Here is a 16865-nt window from a genome sequence, read left to right as displayed (position 1 = left end):
TGGCTGTGGCTCCGGCTGCCCTTCCTCGCCGCGGTTCTGACCCCTCCTCTGGTTTTCTGGCAGGCCCGGACTCGTTCCTGTGCAGCAAGGGGTGGCCGTGTGACACAGCGTGGCGACAAGATATAAGCAAAAGTTTCAACCAGGAGGGCAGATGGGGCAGGGCTGCCCTGCTACGGCTCTGTCTCTCGTGCTGGCTTCCTCCCAGAACAGTGAGATGACGATGTCACGCCTGCAGGGGCAGCCTTCTTGCAACCATGAGGACAAAGTCACAAGCTGAGGGCGGGGCTGTCAGGGACACGGAGGCTGCTCTACCCACTGGGACTGCCTGCCTCTAGGTGCGTGTGAAGCACGCAGACATACGCTAGGTGGTCTCTGTTCATTGGGCTTTTCCTAAATGCTTGTCCTTGGTGATGCACCCGAACGTCAGCAACACGTACACATAAGAAAGGGGCTGGAAATACCGCTAGGAAGGCTTGTGTCTGGATGTTTCTGGATGACCACATTCACGGGGAGGGGACGGCAGATCTTCATTTTCTTCATATGCTCCTTTCATTTCCTACATGCTCCGTTGTTGATGCTTAGGACCTCACGGATCTACAGGGAGCATTCGTTCTCTTGAAAGGAGAAGATACAAACCTTGTCAACAATGGGAAAAATACAAAACGACTTAAAAAATTTCTTTTAATGTTTATTCATTTTTGAGAGACAGAGCATGAGCAGGGGAGGGGCAGGGAGAGAGGGAGACACAGAATCGGAAGCAGGCTCCGGGCTCTGAGCTGTCGGCACAGAGCCCGACGCGGGGCTAGAACCCACGAGCCGTGAGATCGTGACCCGAGCCGAAGTCGGACGCTCAACCGAACCGACTGAGCCACCCAGATGCCTCCAAAATGTCTTTTGATGAATATTTGATGCCTTTGGGCATTTCCCAGGACAAAGCAAATTAAAAAAAAAAAGATACAAGAATGTATAGAATCCCAATTTTGTAAACAAAAGAAAACAGAGGGGAAAAAGATTCAGGGAAGGAGGGCCGCATCCTCAAGCCAGACTCCTCGCTATTCGGGTTTCTGGAGACCCACGTGCAGCTCAGGGGTCCCGTTGGCTAAATGGGGTCACAGGCCGGAGGGGTGACGGGGGTGGCAGGCGGCAGGGTGAGGACAGAGCATCCCGGTGCCGTGGAGCGTGGGAGACACAGGCCCTGGGGTGAACACAACTGAAGGCAAACATCTGAGCAGTGAGCGTACGAAGGACTGAGAACTTGAAAACGGGGCCCAGTTTCCCGACGTTCCGGGGACACCCCTCGATGACAGCACTGTGCAGGCCTGGGCGCCGTGCCCAGCCTCTTCGGTGTCCCCGGTCAGCTCTGGGTACGGCGGCCCTGCACCCGGCCAGGCCTGGCCCCTCGCGGTTCCCCGCAAACAGGCCGCCCGCCTCCGTGCGCCTTTGTGGGCCGTCTCGGCTCAGCACACCCTTCTGAGGCAACAGCGGCCTGGGGGGCCGGGTGCTGCCCCCTGCGGAACCCTCCTTGGTTGCTCTGTGTCCAGGGGCCCTCCCTGGTTTGCCCTGTGCTGGGCTGGGACACTTGCCAGCCACTGGTGACAGGACACCCAACAGGACGGGAGCGTCCTCAGGAAGGATGTTCTCTCTGCCTCTGCTCACAGCAGGGCTGGGGACGCGCCTGCTGAGAGAGTGAGCTTCTGGGACACGGGGTCATCGGACTGAGGTCAATTGGGGGGGCAGCTGGGCGCTGAAGTTCCAGGGCAACGCCCACGCCATGTCCTTTGCCCCGGCAGTGGCCGCGTGTAGGTTTGGGAGCCGTTCCCCTCGCCCTGAAGGCACCGTGTCAGCCTGCCGGCTCGGCCACGGCCACCCACTCCACCCGCGGCACCGGAGCCTGGGCCACGGGCTCTACTCTACCACACCTCCAGGCCACGGCGGCCACGGCACCAGGCACCACTGGAGCAGGCAGAGCGGTAGGGTGGGTCACTGGACTCAAAGTCTGGGGGAGGGGGTCGTCGGCACAGGGCAGGGGTGGGCGTGTGCGAGCTCGCGGAGGGGCCCCCCCAGCCCCAGACTCCCGACAGGGGAAGTGACACAGGCGCGGCAGAAAACCTTCTGTAGATGTTTATTCTACTTCAAGTAACAAAACCTATGCAGTTCCGTGTTTTAATGTACAGTGATATAATACTTTGTAATATAAAATACAATTTACAGAAATATCTATCAAGTAAACCTAAAGAAACACACTTGATTTTTACATTTGTGTATTTAAATTAGAAAAATTTGTTTTACATGTAAAAAACCCTTCGCATCGTAGGAGACGTTGGAACTTTCAGCACTCGGCTGCGGTGTCACCTGGCGTTTGCTCTGGAATCCCAGTCCCTCCAAATCACTAAGTCTTCCGTGTTCCTACCGTTTGTACGTTTGTGCTAGAAAGTGAAAAATCTGTAGTGATGTACAATGGAACAGACTCCAGAGAATGAAGGAAATTCTCTCGTTTTACACTTGCAAAAGTAAGTTTATGAAAATATAAAAAATTATCAAAGTGTATTTGTACAGTCAAATAAATTAGCAAGGTTTCCTCCCTCTCACGCTCCGGAAGTACCTGCAAATACGCCACAGCAGGCAGGCCGCCGTTTCAGCCAACAGCTTCCTGAGTTGTAGCTCTCTAACTACGATCACTGGTTTCCGTCCCAGACTTCACACAAGTACTGTTCCGCTTTCAATGACAAACTCTAAAATGCATCGCCGGACAGTGTAACAGTCCGGACTTGGTGCCCTTTCCCTGGGACACAGGAAGGACTGCTCAGAGGGTCGGGTTTCACAAACAAAATGTTCCTGATCATTCAAGTCCAAGTAACCCCCCCTCCCCCCACCCCCTTTTTAAAGTACACTTAATTGGCTTATCTTCTCACTTTCTTTAGGCTGGTAAAGGTTACACCTTTTTCAATAGATTGCTATTTAAAATGCAACAATTTCTACTTGGACAGATGTTGCTTTCAATCACGTTTTTGAAAAAAAATGTATAAGGTGATATATAAAAACTGAGCAAAACTAAGAAATGTTTTGTTTCCTGGTTGAAATTTGCAATTCAAATTTCTTTAGGACAAAAGGAAAACGCATTTGTGGGCTTTTGTGCATCTGACACCCCAGGGAGCGAGCAGAAAGCAGGCCACCCGCCTCCGAGCACTACACCTGTGACACCTGTGACAACAGCTTCTGGAAACAGAAATACAGGTGAGAGGTCAGCGAAGGTATGGCTCCAGGGTCCACTGAAATTCCCTTAAAAGTTACTAGACTCAAGTTATTGGAAAAGATAACTTTATAATTTGAAAAAGCAATATGCTTCTGTAGACGCTTTCCCATTTCAGTGATTTTAAATGGAAATATTCAGTTCTTAGTTTTTTTTTTTTTTTTTTTAAAAACCAACAGAATTGTAAAGATGTGAAATTTTGTAAGAAACCACTATACACAAAATTACAGCAATCGTTGAAGTCCAGAACGTTCTATTCTGCATCGCAGTTCGTAGCTCTCTGCACACCCAGGCGCTCACCACGACCCGGGCGCCGGCCCCGCGGGAGCGTTGCGCGGCCGGCGCTAGGTCTGGGTGGCAGGGGTGGCGGCCCGAGGCGCCTCGGCTTTGGGGTCCCGGGCGCCCTCCTTGCTTTTGCTGCGGTCCTTGCGCTCCCGGCCGTGCTCGCGGGTGCGGTCCCGGCCGCGCTCCCTGCTGCGAGACCTCTCCCGCTCCCGCCGGCGCTCCCGGTCCCGGTTCCGGCTGCGCTCCCGGCTCCGGCCCCATTCGGCCGCCCGCTCCGGCTCCCGCCCTCGGTCCCTGTCGGCGCCGCGCTCCCGACTCCGGTCCCACTCGCGGCCCGGGTCCTTGTCGCGGTGACGGCCCCGCTCGTGGCCCCGGTCCCAGTCCCGCTCCCGGCTCCAGCGCCGCCCCCGCTCCCGCCGACGCTCCTCCAGGGCCCTGCCCGGCCGGCTCTCCGGCGGCGCGGCCTCGGGCTCCTCCAGCGGCTTCTCTTTGGGCCCGGCTTCGAACCGCTCCCTCTGCCGCCCTTCAAAGGCCTGGCTTCTGTACTCGTGGCCCTTGGCCTCGCGGAAGTCGGCCTCGGGGCCCTGCGCGGGCGCCTCGTCCCAGCGCTCCGGCCGGTGCGGCGGCGGGTGGCTGGGCAGCTCCAGCAGTGGCCTGGGGGCCGGCTTCAGCCCCGGGGCCGGCGGGCCCTGGAAGTGGAAGCGGGGCGGTGCGGGCTCGCTCTTCTCGGGGAAGGGTGCCGACCCTCTCGGCCCGCCGAACGGCAGGGGCGCTGGCGCCCGGGGGCCGGCGAATCTCGGGGGCGAGCTCACCCTCTGCTCCTCGAACTGCTGAGGCTGGATCCCCCTGGGCCCCGGCATGAAGTTTGGTGCCTGGGCTCTGGGTCCTTCGAACTGACCGGGATGCGGCCCCCTCGGGCCCACGAAGTGGCCGGGTGGGGGCCCTCTCTGACCTCCAAACTGAGAGGGAGGGGGACCTCCTCTGGGGCCCTTAAACTGTGACAGCAGAGGCCTCCTCTGGCCTCCGAACTGGAAAGGCGCCGTGCCTCTGCCCGCCATGAAGGGGGCTTGTTCTGGTCCCTCGAACTGAGAGGGGGGGCCGGCCATCTCGTCGTACGGGCCGTCCTGGAACTCCCTCTTCTCCCCGTGGGGGTCCTTCCGGTCTTCGAATTGGGGTGCTGCTCCCCTGGGCCCCCCAAGGTGGGAGGGGGAGGGGCCCCTGCTGTCCCCGTAGGGAGGGGGCCCGTGTGGCCCTGACAACAAGGAAGGAATGGGCCCCTTCTGAGCCCCGAACCTGGCTGGCGGAGGCCCCCGTGGCCCATCGCTATTGGAAACCATACTCTCCTCTGAGAAAGGCGGAACGGACCCCCTCGGTCCTGGGAAACTGGGGCCATGAAGCCCAGACGTTCCGAAAGCACGTGGTGCTGGCTCCCGCTGGCCCTGGGGTGCGGGCGGAGGGCCCCCCACCCTCTGTCCAGGTGCCGGGAGAGTGGCGGCCCCCTCGCCGGGTCTGCACTGCGGCTCCCTGTCTCCTTCAGGCTCGACGGTCGGGTGGTCACTTTTCTCGGCAAACTGAGCGTTCCTCGGATCCTCGTACTGGGACGAGCCGAGCGCTTTGTCCTGAGAGGCACCAGAGAAAGGGTCCCTCCCGCCGGCAGAGGGGAAGCTCTGGGCGTCGCCGTGCAAAGGGAAACCGGGCTGAAAGGCGGCTGCGCCGGGGGGCGTGGGCAGCAGCACCTTGCGGGCAGGTCTGGAGCCCGCCGAGGGGGCGCCGCCGTCCACGGGCGGCGGGACCGGGCTCGCGGGGGGGTGTTCGCGCTTGGGGCCGTCTGGCTTGGCCTGCGGGGCCGCCTCTGCACCCTCCTCCCGGGCCGCGGGCGGCCTGGAGCCGGCCTCACCCTCGCCGTGCTCTGCGGCCAGCCGCCGGGCCTGCCGGGGGTCCCGGTTCTGCCGCGGGTCGCAGCCGGGGCCGGGGCCCGCCCCCGCAGGGGCGCTGGGGAGTGCGGGCGGGCGGCACGCGACCTGCTGCTCCGGTGGGAACAGCTCGGCCTGGGGCAGGGACTTCGGGGGCGGCGACAGCAGCGCGTCGGCCACGGAGAAGTGCGCCATGGAGGCCCCCACGGCGGCCCTCTGCTGCCGGAGCGCGGCTTCCTGCTCCTCCACCTGCCTCCTCTGCTCCTCAATCTGCTTGTTGAGTTCTTCTATCATCTGCTGCTGCTCGACCAGGGAGGGGGCCGCTCCGGCGGCCGTGGGCTCGCCGGGCCTCTCGGCGGAGCCGCCCTTCCCGTCCGCACACATCCTGTTGGGCAGGTCGTCGATGGCCACCTTGGCCTCTTCCAGGATGGTCTCATCCTCCGGGTCATAGGCCACCTCCTCCCGCTCGGCCGTCTCTGGGGCCTTGTCCCCATCGGGGCGCCTCCCGCGCTCGAGCTGAGCGTCACAGGCTCTGTCGGGCCCGTACTCCTCTTCGGGGTCATACGGTCTGTCATCTTCCTCATCCTCCAGAGCTCTGTCTCTGGAGAACTGACCGAACTGCTGGACGATCGGGTCCAGTAAAGGCGCCGCGGGCAGCCCGCCGTCGGCCGTGGCTTTGGGGTCTTGGTGGGAGGCCGGTGTGGACCCCACGGGCTCTCTGGCAGGGGGGTCAAAGGACTTCTTCTTCCCAAAGAGCGTCTGCAGGATGTGTTCCAGGGGTGAGGCTGTCTTCGAGGTGGAGGGGTTGGCAGAGGGAGAGGCCACGGTGACGGCCGCAGTGGCGGGTGAGGACGCCGTGGTAGTGCTCGTGGCTCCCGGTTTGAGCGACGACAGGATTTTCAACACGGACGACGCCGCCGGGGCGCTGGGTGGCTCGGGCAGAGGGGGCGGCGGGGGAGGAGTCCCTGGGGGTGTGGTGCTGCCAGCCACGTCCCCGGAGCAGACCTGGAGCTTGGGGGGTTTCCTCTCAGACTGCGGGGCTGCAGGCACTTTGGGATAGACAGAAGCCTCCGCTTCTTCTTGGGCCTGAAGTCGGGTCCGCTTCTCCTCTACCTTATCTAATTCTCCAGCACTCGAAGGGCGTTTTATTCTCTGACAGATCACCAACCCGAGGATGATGTTGGGGCGCGGTGACTCAAGACCTGAAAAACAAAACATTCGTGCAGAGCTCAGAATTTAACGTCGGCCTTTGTTCTCCAGACATAAACCCCGTCAAGGGCAGTGATGGGGCACGTTTCAATAGGAAGGAGGAAGAAACTCGCTGGCAAAACACAATCGAGTGTTGGAACAGCTTATTGCAAACAAAAGACCCTGGGGCACACCGTCGCCTCCGCCGTCCAGCCCCCACGTCACAGCCACAGAACCCGGGGCCCAGTTCATGAGTCAAGTCATCCCAATGAGCAGAGCCTACGTTACAGATTTAAAGATCAGACGTAATTAAAGCAATGGCATGACGGAGGAGGCCGGCGAGGCCAGCGTGCAGACGTCAGCATCTGCTGACCTATAAGAGACGAAGCATGTACGCACCAGAATTTTTTTTTTTTTTTTTAAACAAAATCTTAGCTTTGTTCTTTTACTTGCCTCTCACTACCCATCAGAAAGGTAACAGCCCTTCCTGGAACTCACGCACCGCGCTACGTAATCCAAGCTACACGTACGAATACCGACGGTTCCATCAGGGAGCAGTTCCACGGCTTGTTTGCAACGATCCCCTCAGCACGTGCCATTAGGGAAGGTCACCCAGCTGCTGGCGTCAGTCAATGGGAAAGACCAAGCTGACTGAAAGGGCTATGATAAACACCCTTGTAGGGTTAGAAGGGAATTCTGTTAACATCCGCAAGGGCCAAGTCCTGCTCAGTCTCTGTGAACACGGGACAGGGTGCTTAAAGACAAGGGCGGGGTGTTCCGTGAAGAGCAGGCCGCATGGAAAAGTTCCTGGGCACAGGATGGTTCTTAAAAATACCCATTTCTTAAATAAAAAAGGCTTACTCCATCCTCAACTGTGCGTTTTATCAAGGGTGTTAATAGTTCGGTAACCATACTCACAATAAATCCAGAATACCAAAAGAGGGACGACAACAACAAAACCCCGCCACCCCAAGTCACAAAACAGTAATTTTAGGGACAAATGACATACAAAGAACAAAAACTTATGTCACTAGCATATTTAAAATCAAATCATATAAACTCAACTGATAACATCACCGTAGAATGTGGATGTTTATGCACGTGGTACGTATACATTCTCATCTTACTAAAAATCAGTAGTTTCCCTATTCCTTTTGGTTTTAAAGATGATCACAAGTCACTTGAAATAGTTCTCTGTGGGTGCCATTATACAATTCTCAAACGTCTGTTAACCTCCCTAAATTCAGAGAGATGGGTTGATAGGTTGAGCACTCGAGGGTTGGTGGATGGCCCGTCCAGCCCCTGAGGAGGAGTATCAGGGGCGCCAGAGAGCTGGGGAACCCCAGCATCTGCGCAGACAGCATACGGAGACCCTCCTTCCCTCCCAGGTTGGGCCTCCTGCCTCATAGCTGATGTGCGAGAGCACAGATGTCCATTGAAGACATCCGCTCGTAACACACCAGCACCTCGCCATCACCTCAAAAGACATGGCTTCTAGAACGTCCTCTCCCTGTCCCCCCCGCCCCCCAGCCCCCCAACAAAAGCTGTGTATCCAGGAAAGGAAGAGCCAGGCAAAGGGGGGAACAGACTGGAAAATCAGGCAGCCCACACTGTGCCACATGGCAAACGTTTCTGCTCAGCAGACCTGAGGGTTAATCTATCAAGTTCATTTCCTAATTAACACGAGTGAAGGATAACTTACAAGGGCACTCCTCTCACCGTAGCAGTTTACTGGACATCTGACTGCTTACTCAGACCCGGCCTGGGGTTTGGTCAATTGCTAACATGGCTATCTGGCCCTTCTGGACCGCGGGTCGGCTGCCAGCGGCCCCAGAGCCTGCAGACCTGCTCTGCGAGCCTGGCTCTCCCTGGAGAACCTGACACGAGAGCCACGGTGAAGGAATGTGCTCAGCCACGTGGGTGGGTGGGTGCGAGCCAGGGCCGGGGAGCCTTGGTGAGGGGGAAGTCCCCGGGACCTGTACTCCACGCAGGGAAAGCCCAACTGGGGCTTGGGGCTCGGGGTCAGGCCCCAGAGGTCAGTAAGCTGTGCACGGCAGGGAAGTCACGGTGTTAAATCCGGGGAGGCTTGGGTCTCAGTCCTGGTGAAGCGTGCCTTCACAAGGGAAACTTACAACGGGTGAATATGCAGACTAGAGGGCGATCACTACACCCCTAACCTCGGCAGCCCTCTGCAGATTCCAGCCTCTGCTGTCCTATTCATCACGGGGGAAGACGGTTAAATCACTCAGCATTTACATTTGTTTTGAGAACAGCAAGCTCGCCAGGCACTGGCATCTAATTAAGTAGCTTTCAACTCTCGACCGGACTGCATCTGCACCTATCTGTAAACAGTCTAACGAGGACCGGTGTTTTGAACTTCACCGAGACTTTATGCCTACGTCTGTTCTGAAGCAGTCGGATCTCATCACCCGACGCGTGTGTTCATGTCACGGCTGCATTAGTATCTGAAGTGTAAACGGCAGTAACTTGACGTTTGTGGAACAAACAGTAAAATTTGCTAATCTAGTGGCCTCGGAATCGACCTTTAGATCTTTACTGACGTGAGGGTGCGCCCCAGGTTCACAAGGGGGGTGGCAGGCGAGGCGACAGGGGGCAAGATCAAACGGGTGCCCCCATCTGGGAGGCAGTAGGGGGCCGGCTCTCCTCCAGAACGCCCGTCGCCCAGCCAGGGCCCTCTGCAGGCCTGCCCGCTGCCGAGTGCTCCTCGGGAGAGGAGAGGGTGCGGTGGTGGTGACCACACTGGCTGCAGCCCAGGGCACAGGGCTGCTTCTCCGGTTTTGCCAAATTCCTCCCTTCGTCCGTCATTAGAAGCAGAGATGTCTACTTACCCCACCGCCCTTTGGAGGGTTGTTGTTAGGTTTGTAATTCGCAAAGCAGATGGAAACAGGCAACTAGGTGGGTGGGCGGGTGGGGTGTGCTGTCCCACCTCCAGAGGGGTGTCGATCGGGCTCAGTAGGGGCGTCGGCACCCACGCCCTCTAAAGTGCCAGGGCAATGGGTCTCTGGGGTGTGTTGCACGGAAAACAAGCCTGGTTGGCTTTATGCGGGCATCCCTGAGTGCTCTTGGTGGGTCTCCAGCCTCAGCCTCTGTGGCTAGACTCAGACCACCCGTACAGAAACAGTGGACCAACCCAGGGACAGGGGCATCTGCAAGGTCGTGTGCCAGCAGGTTTCTGACATGAGACCAAAACCAGGGCTTGTATCCAGGTGTGTCAGCAGCAGGGATGCCAGGGAAGGTGAAGGTGTGGGAAGCACACCCCTGTCCCCCCCCCCCCCCCCTACCCGGACACATCATGGGACAAAACTTAGTTTTAATAAGCCATCTGAAAGCTGACTCCTTAACCCCGGAACTACGAAAGTAGTGCTTTTACTCCTAAATCTGGTTCCCTACACTATTCATTTTTTTTTAAATGAAGACTCTCTTATGGTCTGAATCCATCAAGACAGAATTTTCACTCCTGCTAAGCAGAAACTACGTGGGAGTTAACAGGCCATGGTTCTTAAGTAGGACTGGTCCAGAAAGAGACTTGGCAAATACAGGGCAAGAGTATGTACCACCCCCAGCCCACTGCCACCACCACCACACACACGCGCGTGCGCGCGCGCGCGCACACACACGCACACGCACGCCTCCGTCTAAGTCTGACTCCCTGAGACCCGTACGAAGCCACGGGGCTTAGCACACGTTTCGGGTGAAAGGAGAGTGCTGTCCGTCTTCGTCCAGGCGCTCAGAGCAGCACGGCCCTGCACACCCTCAGCCGGGCTGTGCTCCCACGGCTGGGTGGCGTCGGCGCGTCCTCCGTCACGGCGGACCTGCGACAAGAGCTACAGACGGTTCCAATTCAAACAAACAGTGGCCGGTTTCTAGAAAATGCTTTTATTGATTTCGAAGGAGAAAGAGCGATACACGGACTCAAGATCATGCTTGACTTCGAGGACAGTGTGAGCACAGCCACCGATTCACACCACACACACAGGAAAACCGAGGAATGCTTACCTGGCAATCCTTCAACCCAGAGTTCCCAGCTAATTTGGAAAGCAGTGAAAAATGAATACAGAAGCCGGCACCACGGCTTTACTCCAGGCAGGCAGCCCTCGCCACTCAGCACCCGGGCAGGCGGTGTCCCTGCTGTCTACGGTGCGCGCCTCTTAGAAGCCCAAGGTCACCCGACAGGCGTCCCAGGCGCGAACCCGTGCCCTGGTTTCACTCGGGAGTGACGGGGCGCCCTGGCCTGCGTCCAGTCCTGTCGGGGTCCCAGGGCACACACAAGACGAATGTCCAGCGTGCCCGGTCTTCCTTCCGTGTACAAGGCCTGGAGACGTGGAGAGCATCTGAGACCCACGTCCCCAGGGGAGAAGAGCCCTGTCAGCTCAGCTCGAGGCCACTTACGTTAACGTCCCAAGTGGGAGACAGTCTGCTGGCTGAGGGAGACTCAGGCTTCCCAGGTGTCTTCTGAGATCACACTGTCAGGTGGTTAGAATGACACCGTGTGACAGAACATGACAACCTGGCATTTCTGGGGGACGAGTCACACAAATACGCACGGACGGAAATGTCCTCAGGAGCCGAGCGCGCTCTGGCTGTGCTCTGAAATGCCGCGTGGACACTCGGTGTGCGGGCTGAGGACGGACCGCGTGTGGACACGCTCTCCGTGGGTCCGGTCAGGAGCGTGGAGCTGCGAAAACACGCAGCACTGGCCAAGGGACAGGCTCACATGGAGTCCCTGGGTCAGGACGTGGTTTAAGCACCCTCTGGCACGAACAGCCAGAGTCTGGGGAGAATCCCACGTCACCGAAACCTACTGGGCTCCCGAGTGCGGGAGACGAGGGCACCTGTGATTTTCTACGGGAATAAAACGGCTTTCCACAAAGGGAGCTCGCTGGTCGCTCCTGTGGCACCCTCCCTACCTCCACCCTAAGCTCCTCTTCACACCCTCCCCCTGCTCACACAGCAGGCCCCTCACCCAGACTGGTGGCTCCCCCGAGCCGCGGCCCTGCGTCCCGCCGAGGCCTGCGCTTTGTGCCCTGCTCCCTGGCGGGAGCATTTACTGGGTGTGTGACCTCAGGCCAGGGACAGCCGTGGGCAGGGCAGCGGCGGGAGTCAAGGGCGCCCCCGCCAGGCTGGGGGCAGTGCCGGCCGGACGGCAGGCTGTTCCGCTGAGGGACATCACTGCCGCCCTCCGACCAGCCTGTGCCGCGGAGGCCACTTCTGTGACCCAGGAGAAACGTTCCCGCGCCCAGCCCTGCAGATGCGTGCACACGGGACACACACACCAGGACCCACACCCAGGCTTCCAAGCACACGTGCACACACACGCACACACCCACCACGAGGCCGGGACACACGAGCATCCGCACCCAGAGAGCGCCAAGTCATGTTACGAACACACGAGGCAGGTCAGGTAGATGACCCGGCCTGGGGCCAAGGCTGTTTCGCTGGGGAAGCGGATCACATACTTCTGTGATACCACAGATATCAATGGTAGGCAATGGTAGGCAATGGCGTCAGGAGAATGAAAAACACGTGCTGAATTAGGTTAGGTTGAGAAGCCCTTAAAACACAGCTCTTTCCGGGGGCTCTTCGGGTGGTGCTGTAGTTTTGGGAGGGCGGGTGGCCGATCCCCAAGTGTGTCAGGGTGCTCAGTGGGTTGGGCGAGAGGCCCCACCCTGCCCGTGCCGCCCTGGGACGTCCCGCGGGGCCCCGGCCTCCCCACCAGCTGGGTTGCACCCACTGCGACTCCAATGGAGGGTCCCCTCTCCCGTCTGCTGCAAGGAACCTGTGCCCGCCTAGCCACGGAGCCCAGCTCCCCACACAGGCCCCGTCCTGCTCATCCCACAGCCGAGTCTCAGGGAGGCTCATGCTCTACGGACCCTGCAGCGGGGACAGCTAACTCTTGTTCAGAGGGAGGCTGGGCATCGCTCCCCCCCCCCCCCCCCCCCCCCCCCCGCCCAGCTCTGCGGACACCTGTGTCTGTGTCAGCCAGGATCCCTACGCTTCCGCCACATTCGCCACACGAACTCCTACGCTGGCGACTGACCGGAGGTTCTCCACGGGGCCTGAGAGACGAGTTTCTTCGTCTTCGCCTCCAGGAGCACAGGACGGCGATCCAGGGAGCAGGCCGGCGCACTTCACACAGCCGCTCGCCGAGAACCTCCGCCAAGGTTCTTGCTGCCACCCGTCGTCGGGTGGCGTCTCTTCCCCCCACGGAGTGTGGGAGGGGACACCCTAAAGTACTTGGTTTTCACGTATTTGGCAGTGAGGTGACTCAATGCAGCGTGCCAGCAGACAAGTGGCCGTGGCCCCGCGGTCACAGACACCCACCGCTACCGTCTGGGGCCTGCTTCTGACACGTAGGGACCTGGGCTGTGCGTGTGGCGTGGGAGGCACACTTTGGCCGAAGCAGCCCCGCAGGGCCCCGCTACGGTTTAGGAGGGGCGGGTCCGGCGCGTGGCTGTGGCGGGAGCGCCTGCCAGGACCGGTGACGGGGCCAAGGATACGGAGGTGCCAGGTCCGGGCGGCGCCAGCAATGGCCCGGCGCTCGGCCGCTGCCTCCGGAACAAAGCACCTCAAAAAGAGCCCACCGTGCGTCAGATACGGCGCCCTGCGGGCGTTCTCAATCCTTTGGGGACTTCATGGCCAAGGAGACACTTCAATGTGGGCGCCTTCTGCCAAGTGTGCGGCTAGTCACGTGCCCCCCCCTCAGACCGGGTGCCCCTTGGAATCGCCCTCAACCCCTTGACGAGTCTGAATCGTTGGGTGTCTTGCTTAAGACTAATTTGCAAGTAATCCTCCAAAAGCAGAACTTTGTAAGGAACGGACAGACAGACCTGCTCGCCTGCGTCTCCTGGGAGGCAGGAGAGGAACCTGCCTGGCGCGTGCGCGGCTCTGAGCTGTCGGTAAAGCGCAAGCACCCGCGAGCCCACGTCAACGGTTACCTTCCTCTGCAGCTCTTCTGCGCTTCCATGGACCCGAGGCCATGACAGGGGTTTTCCCCTCTGCGAGCCACTTGCTAAGACAGTTCATGCCAACGGTGAGGGTATTTCTGGTGCACCCCGCCATCCCCAGGACCCCAGAGGCCGAGTCCTATAGCTCAGCCCGGCTTCACCTGCATTCAGCGCTCCTGCTGCTACAAAGCCTGTGAGCAGCTCGGGAGGACGTGGCGTTGGCGGGAAAGGGACGTGTGGGATCAGGTGTCACCACTCAGAAAACTGGCGCTTACCTGGTCCCTCAAAGGGCAAGAGTTTGGATGGAATAGGGTCCTTGGCGCTCAGCGGGATCAGGTAGAGGTCCTTGACGTGCCTGCTGTTATTAGCTACGACACCGAAGCGGCCGCGGCTGCTAAAATAGGAGTAGAGAGAGATATAGGCCACCTCCTCCTCCTCGGTCGCGGGGTGGAAGCGGATGAGACACAGCTCCTGCGGCACAAACAGGACGAGAGCACGTTGGCCTGCGGTTACCGGAGAAGGCGTCCGCGCTCAGCCTGCACCTGAACCTCACCAGCAGTCTCACAGGCTCTAGAGGGACAAGAGCTCCCCGGACTTGGTTCCCACGGCCCTGCCGGCCCGCACGTTGGGACAAGTGCTAGGGACGACACGGTGTCCAGTATCAGGCTGCTGGACTCCAACCCTGGTCTCGGCAGGAATCTCAAGATCACGCCTATTCGTAGCCCCACGTCCTCGAAACAGCCCCTCTCGTGGTGTTCTCGCACCGACACGTCATCTGCTGTGAGGACAGTGGTCCCGATCGCCCGGCCGTGTGATCTACATGAGAGCCAGGAAGGCTCAAGGAGCCCAGAAGGTCTGAGCCCCGTGTGGAGCCTGAGGAGGAAGGCAGCCCTTTCCCCTGCACGCAGCCCAGCAGCAGCCGCGTCTCAGGGGCTCACGGCACCCAGGCCCCCCCCAGAGCCCAGGCCTCGAGCCCCAGCAGGGTCACCATAAAGCACCCGCTGGCTTCCTCGGTCACAGAAACAACGAGGAGACACGGCGCCTGTATTCCTAACACCGACCAGCACGCATTATTAAAATTACTTGTCATAAAACTGCCATCACTGTAGCACCCAAACACACTCTGTTATCCAGCTACAGACATAATTTTAAACATTTACCTGGCAACGCTTAATAACTCATAGGCTGACATTTCAAGTACTGACCCATCAAGATAAAAAGCGAAAGAGAAAGTTGCATTTGAACACACACCTTCCTCCACAGGTGCAGAGCTTAGACTAAAGCAGGTACCTTAGACACAGAAGATTTGAGCTTGCCGACATAATCCCAGACCGTCCTGGGCGCGATCCTTCCGCCAATGTGAATCGTGTCTGGCAGGTCCTAGACAAAACATACTTGGAGTAAATGACCGGTAAACCCACGGCACCCGGAGACACTGATGCAGTAATTTCGAGGCATCCAACTACCTGAGACTCAGGGGAACAACCATTCCAAAGGAAACGGTCATAACAGTATTAGATGGTGCTTGGTTACCATCCAGGATGAGGAGTCACCAAACATAAACGTGCTATGATGGCCTCCAGCCAAACAGGATTACGTTTTGCAAAACTCTTAGGTCATCTTTCGGGAACGTATGCGTACGGCAACGAGATACGATCCAGGACGACTTACGAGGCTACTTGTGGAGGTCGCACACCCTAGCGCCGTTCGCACTAAGTCTGTAAAAGCAGAGCTGTTGTGCGTGTTACTGCACCAACACTCACACGTGCCCGACCTCGCCTTCGGCTGGGAGCGCACGCCCTGGGTAAACGCCCTCACTGCACAAAGGGGGGAAGACGATGGCGGCTTCGTCGTCGATGTCGGGATGCCCGACTGCTCATCTCAGTGCCTGCCACCGTTCAAACCGCTTAACCTGCTGACTCGTGACAGCGGGCTCTCCCGTGCCTCCCGGGCTTATGCGTCCGGACACGCTGCTGGAAGGCCGCCACCCTGGAGTCTACGTGGGGTCAGGGCGTCTACAGAAGACGCGTGCACGTACGCCTGTGCGCACACGCTCGCCCTCTCGCTCTCCCTTTCCCGGTTCTAACCTCGCTGAGATAGTCACAGCACCCTGAGACGGGATACGCCTTAGTGACAAATTTTGCTACACTCTGCATGTTAATGAATCCTTTCCAAATGGTGCTGAGTCGAGACAAAAAGAGGGTCGTATCTCCTTCCGGAGGGGACCTTGACTCGGAGAGGCTGTAAAACAAAATCAGAGAAGAGGGTAAATCTTTCTTTCTGCACAAAACTTTTCCGAGTATGGACATCTCCGGCAATTATTAACAGCAAGAGCAAACTCCTGCAGGTTTTGGTAGTTTTTTGCAAATCAAGTACTTCTAACTGTGACGCATTCCGGTCAAGAAAAAATAAAATGAAGAGGCGACAAACCCGAATGACCACAAGATCACGTTTCGGGTTTTAAGAGCCGCAGGTTTAGAATAGCGAGCAGGCAGCCCATAAGCAGGCCTCCTACTGCCCGTGCAAAACACCCAAGCATGGCCGTATTCCAGGCACAGCGGACTGAGCTGAGCGCTGGGATCCCTCCCCTCTGCTCCTTCTGTTAACCCGCAGGGAATGCAACTCATGGCTTGTCCAGACTCCACGTGTAGAGCGCACCTGACGCGCGGTGACGGTGGCACCGGCAGGAGGTATCTGGGCTCGGGGGACGAGGACGGCTTCGCCAGTATGGACTTGGGCACTGTCACCGAGGTCACGGCAGGCTTCAGGACCTCCTGTCGGGATTCCGCTGGGTGGGCGCCGTCAGGGCGGGCTGCTGCAGGGGCCATGACTGTGCACGACCCGCCTGGCGCGGTCCTGGGGTCTCGGCCAGACACCGTGACCGTGGTGAGCACTGGGCCCCCGCAGGTGGCCGGGCAGGAGGGGCCTTCCAGGGCAGAAGGCTCCGGGTGGCCGTCTCCCGGCGGCACAGGGAAATACTTTCTCTCCAAGTGTGCGTGCGAGGCAGCACTGTCCGGGTCTGGCTCGGAGGCACTTTCGGGCAGAGCTTCTGGAACCGCGTCATCAGCCGAGCTAAGAACTGGCTCAGAAGGAGCGGTGTCATACTTGGATCTCGACTCTTCCTTCTTAGAAGTGGACAGCTTTTGCTTTTTGGGAGCCGGTTCGTCTTCCGATGACGGAACCTGACCTGAAGAACATGGGGAAGGCCTTCGTGAGGAATCCCACACACTGGAGGGCACAGCTTGCCCACGAGTAGATGATTTC

General features: G+C 58.8%; 1 protein-coding gene and 1 long non-coding RNA gene across 8 annotated transcripts in view; one reads left to right on the top strand and one right to left on the bottom strand.

Moving 5' to 3' along the window:
* The first annotated feature begins 1784 nt into the window (after positions 1-1784).
* Positions 1785-7505, top strand: LOC123579882. Its single transcript, XR_006702991.1, has 4 exons — positions 1785-1970; positions 2275-2510; positions 3103-3234; positions 6608-7505. It is a non-coding gene; the product is annotated as an uncharacterized LOC123579882 (long non-coding RNA).
* The window catches only part of DIDO1 (death inducer-obliterator 1), a 51084-nt gene continuing 36325 nt past the window's right edge, over positions 2107-16865 (bottom strand). For all 7 annotated transcript variants that reach the window (XM_045444004.1, XM_045444002.1, XM_045444003.1 and 4 more), the window contains 5 exons: positions 16260-16788; positions 15689-15842; positions 14892-14981; positions 13877-14072; positions 2107-6650 (listed from right to left, as the gene is read on the bottom strand). In XM_045444004.1, coding sequence (XP_045299960.1) covers positions 3595-6650; positions 13877-14072; positions 14892-14981; positions 15689-15842; positions 16260-16788 — 4025 coding nt within the window. In that variant the 3' untranslated portion in view covers positions 2107-3594. The remainder of the gene's footprint in view (positions 6651-13876; positions 14073-14891; positions 14982-15688; positions 15843-16259; positions 16789-16865) is intronic.

This window comes from Leopardus geoffroyi, chromosome A3 (genome assembly GCF_018350155.1).
Source record: "Leopardus geoffroyi isolate Oge1 chromosome A3, O.geoffroyi_Oge1_pat1.0, whole genome shotgun sequence".
NCBI lineage: Eukaryota > Metazoa > Chordata > Mammalia > Carnivora > Felidae > Leopardus > Leopardus geoffroyi.
This window is presented reverse-complemented; position numbering and strand designations above follow the sequence as displayed.